Raw genomic sequence first — 6,006 nt, forward strand, 5'->3', positions numbered from 1 at the left:
TCACCGAATCATAGGTCACTTGGACCCAGTAAAACCAAAGTTTATTTTCCCTTTGTTTCATCGCAGCTGCAGATAAACGGAACGGAGGCGAGGACGCAACAGCGCGTCACCCACCACCGTCACACCGTCACAGCACCACAAGCACAAGCACACAGCGACAAGCGTCAGCGTCAGGTCAGCTTCGGCGTCTACAGATTCACGGTAAGTAAACGTTTGTCCTTCGCTTCACTTTTCTTTATCTTACTCGATCAGTTCGTGCACCCATCCGACCGATTTTGTTCGCGAATATCAGAACGCGGGATCAGAATTCCGTGAGAGATAAACCTCGTTGCAAGTGGACGGGCGGGCGGCAGGGCTATCGGCTCCTTTGGGAACGATTTGGTTCAGTTTAGGCCTGGATGGAGGAAACTAGGGGCAGAGGGGTGGGATCCGAAAGCGAGACGAGACGAAATAGTTGGTCTAGTCGCTGCGGTCGCTGATAAGACGGCCCTCGTGTGCTCTTTGTGTCGTTCTGTACCAACATTCTGTTGGTCGGTGTCGCACTGCCGTGTCGCGTCGTTTTGTTTGGCGGCGTTGTGGCTTGGGGCGTCGCGTCGGCGTCACTCCCGTTTGCCGCTGACTGCAGTATGTCTTTGAGAAATGGTTCGGAGGGTTCTGTTCGAAAGCAACTTGATTCTAGCCGCGCGGAATCGGGGCTTAGATATTTGTGAGCGCAACTGACCGCTTCAGTTTGCGTACATTCAACAGGTTTGCTCGTGCATTGTCGCGGGAGAGGGGAAAGGGTAGGGGGTCCTCCAATTAGCCCTGTCCTTAACTTAGATATTCTGTATGTCATGGTTTTTTTCAAGAGTAAAGTAGCTTATTTCCTTCAGTTTATATCACATCGCTCTAAATTTGACCCTGTAGCTTCCCCTCTTTTTGTTGGGGTATGGGGTGGCATCATTATGAGCTATGTCATGGTCTTCAAAAGCCCATCAGTCCGCATTGCTTTTGCGGTGTCTGAATGTAAGGAATAGCAGTTAAAAATAATAAAACTAACTTTCAGCATTCTTTCCCCTCAGGTGCACAATGCCTCCAGTACTGAACACTTATGGTGTTAAGAAGAAAAAACGTGGCCGCTTGCCAAAATTTTTGTTTGAGGAAGATGCAGAAAATGATGATGTGTTCGAATCCCTAAATATCGAAAACATTAAAGAGACCAAAGCATTGCTGGTAGAAAAACGGAGACCGAAATTGAAGAAGAAAGAGACTGTGAAGAAGCCTTTCTATTCCTTGGGGCTCTCTGATGATGCTGATTCGACCTTTGATAGACTTCTCAAGGAAGGACCTACTCAAAGCTTACCTTCTCCACCCAAATTTTCTGACTCTTCCACGTCTTCAAATGATTCTGATGAATTTGAATTTAGGAGGCTGTCACCGAAGAAAACTTTAGGTAATTTGATGCTGCGTGCTGCTTACACTCATGTTCCCGTACTTATTGAATATTATCCTAATTTCGTTTTTGTAGGAAAGAAACAGACTAATAGAAATTTTAAATCAGTTGTGAAGACTAGGAAGGTATCTGAAGGTAAAGTATTCTATTGTATTTTTATGTGCTAGAATTTCTTTAGTATCCACCTTGTTACTTAAGTGTTGAGATTTTCTTTGCTTGATAGGAAGAGGGAGAAAGAAATTAAAGAAATCAGTGGAGGATAGCTTCTTTACCAAAGATGAAGAGGGTGCAGTCAAGCTAAGGAAGGAAGCGAAGGGGGAGGACAGCTTCTTTACAATGCGAAATGTTATTCAGAACGCTGGTCGACAACATAAGAATGTTTGTAAGGAATCGTATGAGACCACCACTCCTATGCTTTCAAAACGAACAAAGAAGCAGCTTGAAGCCTTGTCTCCGATACTTCCTATTAACTTAACAAGCACACCTGTTGGAAATATGATTGGCAAACATTTTGAATCCCCTTTAAGCTGCAGGCTCTCGCCAGGTGATGCTGCATTTATGCTGAATGAGTCTGCATCGGTGAGGAGTGCTGCAAATGTCAGTGTGGACATGTTTGCATCTTGTGAGCTGGAGGAGAATCAGAACCTCATTGCGCCTGATAAAGCTTCGAGTGAGGACCATCCAAGTTCCCCTGAGCAGAGTATGGCAAACATTCTGCCTGTCAGCAACAGCTCTCTTGCCAATCACGTTGAATGTGGCGTCAATCTCTCTGGGAACTGCTCAATGTCTTCAGTAAATGGATGCCAAGACTCTGAATGTAAGAAGCCGACTGATACCCAAATTTGCGTTGCTTCTGATGAGTTTGGGGATGGCGCACATGAATGTGGTATGTCCTGTGAGCAGGCTACAGCAAGTGCTTCAAATATCAGTCGTAGCTTTCAAGATTTTCCTGAAAAGTGTGGTAATCTTTCTGGAAATAGCGCGTTGTCGCCGGGTGAGGACTCCAAATGTAACAGATCAGTGTCCAAACAAATTGATACCCCAAGTTTGATTGTTGTAGATGAAAATGATGGTATCTCACATGTTGATATTACGGGGTATGCTGACAGTGACATGTCTGGTCATGATGCCATTGTTGATGACGTAAAGACATCTTCATTACGAAGAGAAATTTGTTCAGAGGAAGGGGAAGAAATAGTTTCCAGCAACACTTCTGACCCTTCAATTAAAGACTGTGTAGTCATGCTATCTAGGTGTGACTTGACGGGACAGCCTGTCTTGTGTGTTGATACCTCGCCTATGGACTCATCCAACTCCCACAACAGGACTGAAGACTTCAACATTTCCCAAAACATTTCATGTCAGAATGATGTCATTTCTTCCTGTCATCAAGCCTCACCAAATATTATACCTTTGAAGCAATGTGAGGTGCTGCTACATAGATGTGATGCTGAACAGTTTGTTGGGACCCCATTTTCAGTTGAGACTATGGATTCTAGCAGTTGCCCCGTGCTTGTACCTCACAAAACTAATGATGTTTGTAATTATAAGTCAGAGATAGATCCTCGTGTGCCTTTTGATTGCAAGATAACATTGACTCGGTGTGATAATGTAGAAAAAGATAATTCTGAATTTAGCTCTACAGCGATATGTAGTCCATCAGGAAGTTTGATCCCAGAAGCTAATTGCGAGTCATTTGTTGGATTGTCATGTGCTAGACCAGATGAGAGACGCAGTACTACACCAGAGCCAGTTGTCTTGAAACCAGGCAAGCACTGGCGTAGGTCTCTATCTATTTTAACCAAATTCAGAAACAGTTTAGATGAGCCTAGCAGTAGAAAATCCCTTGAAGGTAAAAGTAAAGGAAAACTCTGGGAATCCTCTGTCAACTCCCTCATGCAGTTACAGCCAAATAGAGGTGAGCATTTCTTTTTTTTGTGGTGGATGAGGTTTTGGTGTTTTGCTGTCTTGAATCTGCATGACTTTCAAGTGCGATATGGTTTACAGAAGAAGTCATTCTTGAAGATTTCGAGGGTAGTGTCAGTTCTTGTCACACAAACGAATCACAGCGCAAGGATTTTACCCACTCCGACGAAGATGATTCTGTCATTATCTGTGAAGCATCATCTCGAACTGACAATGTTACAAGTTATGAAGTCTTGAGCAGATGTGGGCAGGAAGAGCCCCTTCCATTCCTTGATTGTTATCCTAGTAGGTCAGTGGGTCGACCTTCGCCACTTCCTTGAACACTGGACGTAGTTAAATATGTACTTCATATTAATAGTTATTATTTTCAGTATGAAAGAACAGTGCCAAAAAATTGGAGAGGGTGTTTACGGGGAAGTATTCCTGTATTCTGGAAACCCTGTATCAGTTATTAAAATAATACCTATTGAAGGTAAAATGGAAGTCAATGGGGAGCCACAGAAAACATTCAAGGAAATATTCTCTGAAGTTTGTATTGCTCAGTAAGTTCAGGACAAAGCTTAGTTTGTATATCATTGTTTTGATTCTTTGCCAGTGGGTATAATGAACATTTTTTTTAATAAAACAGGGAACTGAGTGACCTTAGGAAAGGCACTTGCAATGCTACTTGGACATTTAATGAAGTTCAAGCTATTCGTTGTGTGCAGGGGTCTTACCCAGCTTGGCTTCAAGATTTGTGGCATAGCTATAATGATACCAAAGGTGATTTTAATAAGATTAATTTCAGGTGTCGTCTTTTCTTACTTTCTTTTCTATATTTTGTATGTAATTCCTACCAGGCTCTGAAAATGACTGTCCAGACATGTTCCAAGAAGATCAGCTGTTCATTGTTTTGGAACTCCGCCATGGTGGTAAAGATTTGGAAAGCTTTGTATTTAGCTCTGCTGACCAAGGACTTGCCGCTTTTAAACAGGTGAGATACACTCATTGCCAAATTTTACTTTTCCAGCCACGCTTCTCCGTCGGTTCCTCTCCCTCGGCGAGTGAGTTTCTGGCTCATGTTGCCCACTCATGACTAGACTCTCACTCGTCTAGGGATGTGAGCATAAAGCTTTGAACCATTCATCATGTCACCTTGACCAAGGATCATGGCGTCAACTGTTTCACCAACTCCATACGTGTTTTTAGCTGTTGCTCTTGACGAGTGGTGTCCTAGTGCATGTTGATTTTGAAACCATGACTAGACACACACTCGTCCAGAGAGGCAGTGAGTCTTCAAGTTGCTTCTTTCAGCATTTTTTTCTATCTGTTATTAATGAACACCAATTATATGATTATTAAAAGATGTAATAGCACAGATGATGTGTTGTCCTTTATTGATTATGAATTATCTATGTAGCTCAGTAACAATACTCTGTCCTCAATCCTTGCAAAGCTCAGTACATAACACTTCCGTTTTGTTTTGTTTATTTTTTCTGTCTAGATTGCACTTACAGTAGCTGTTGGGGAGAACGCTTTAAATTTTGAACACCGTGACCTTCATTGGGGCAATGTGCTTTTAGCTAGTACAAAAACTAAGGCAGTCGATTTTGTGCTGAATGGAGAGGCTCGGAGTGTTCTCTCAAAGGGTGTCGAGGTACTTCATTAAGCCAACGCTCTTTGTGGTTACTTCTTCACATTTCATTTTGAATTTTATTTTCTCTAACCTGTTGTAAATCTGCAGGTTTCAATAATAGATTTTACACTCAGTAGAATCAACAATCCTGACACAAGAAGTGCTGTGTACTACGATCTCTCTCAGGATGAAACCCTGTTCACTGCTCAAGGAGATTATCAGTTTGATATATATAGGATGATGAAAGATTATTGTGGGTAAGTTAATGCTTGGAAACAATTCATAATCATACTTTGATTGCGGAACTCCCTAATGTAATCCCTAATTCCAGGAACAAATGGGATGGTTTCACTCCCAAGACCAACATAGCATGGCTTCATTACCTTCTTGATAAATTCTGTACGATGGTTCGCTATAAGAATAGGACAAGCAAAGTTCATACCAGTGCCTTAGATACACTTAATGAAATGAAAGATACTGTTTTAATGTTCAGTGATGTGGTCTCATTTGTAAATTGTCCCCTTTTTTGTAATAAGTAACGTTCTCTCTTGCGCTGCTCAATCATGTGAATAAACTACCAGTGAATTTTGTTCAGTTGATGTCTGTTTTCACCCACCATTTTCTGAAAAATACTCAAATTAGGTGAACGGACATTTAATTAATCGTTCATTTTTAAAATTAGCTCAAGTAATGGGTGGAAGACTCCCCTGTTAGAAGTACAGAGACAGACCGTAGCGTCCTATGAGTGGCCTACCCTCTGTGCGCCTCGGCTGAGGAAGCTGCCACACGCGAAGGGAAGTGAGCTCCAGTTCGACTTCTCTTAGAGAAGGTACTTCTTCAAACCTTGCAGTATGTCCCCAGGGGCGCCGACGCGTTCGTCTTTCAGGGGAGAGCAACAAGCGGCGTGGCGCGCCTAGATTTAGACGTGATTATGTTGCAGCATTCGCTAACGTGAATGTACATGACAAAAGTGATAAAGACTCAGGCCCTACCAGCTCAGGGCGAGGCCTTATGCGTCGAGCCAGTAAGGAGA

At 42.6% G+C, this 6,006-nt stretch overlaps 1 protein-coding gene across 1 annotated transcript; it reads left to right on the plus strand.

The window, feature by feature from the left end:
* The first annotated feature begins 54 nt into the window (after positions 1–54).
* Positions 55–5,567, plus strand: LOC117641772. Its single transcript, XM_034379388.1, has 11 exons — positions 55–201; positions 1,062–1,432; positions 1,508–1,567; positions 1,656–3,350; positions 3,440–3,647; positions 3,730–3,900; positions 3,987–4,120; positions 4,198–4,331; positions 4,842–4,994; positions 5,082–5,230; positions 5,305–5,567. Exons 2-11 carry the CDS (start codon positions 1,069–1,071, stop codon positions 5,510–5,512), a joined length of 3,276 nt encoding a protein of 1,091 aa, XP_034235279.1. The 5' UTR covers positions 55–201; positions 1,062–1,068; the 3' UTR covers positions 5,513–5,567.
* Positions 5,568–6,006: the final 439 nt, after the last annotated feature.

The sequence above is a fragment of the Thrips palmi genome, unplaced genomic scaffold, assembly GCF_012932325.1.
Source record: "Thrips palmi isolate BJ-2018 unplaced genomic scaffold, TpBJ-2018v1 HiC_scaffold_15, whole genome shotgun sequence".
Classification (NCBI taxonomy): Eukaryota; Metazoa; Arthropoda; class Insecta; order Thysanoptera; family Thripidae; genus Thrips; species Thrips palmi.

What these genes read in the sequence shown, in the direction of transcription:
- LOC117641772 (XM_034379388.1), top strand. Translation starts at nt 1,069, where the DNA reads ATGCCTCCAGTACTGAACACTTATGGTGTTAAGAAGAAAAAACGTGGC. An exon ending in GACTAGGAAGGTATCTGAAG is followed by an intron (nt 1,568 to 1,655) that starts GTAAAGTATTCT and finishes TTTGCTTGATAG; the next exon opens with GAAGAGGGAGAAAGAAATTA. An exon ending in TCTGAAGTTTGTATTGCTCA is followed by an intron (nt 3,901 to 3,986) that starts GTAAGTTCAGGA and finishes TTAATAAAACAG; the next exon opens with GGAACTGAGTGACCTTAGGA.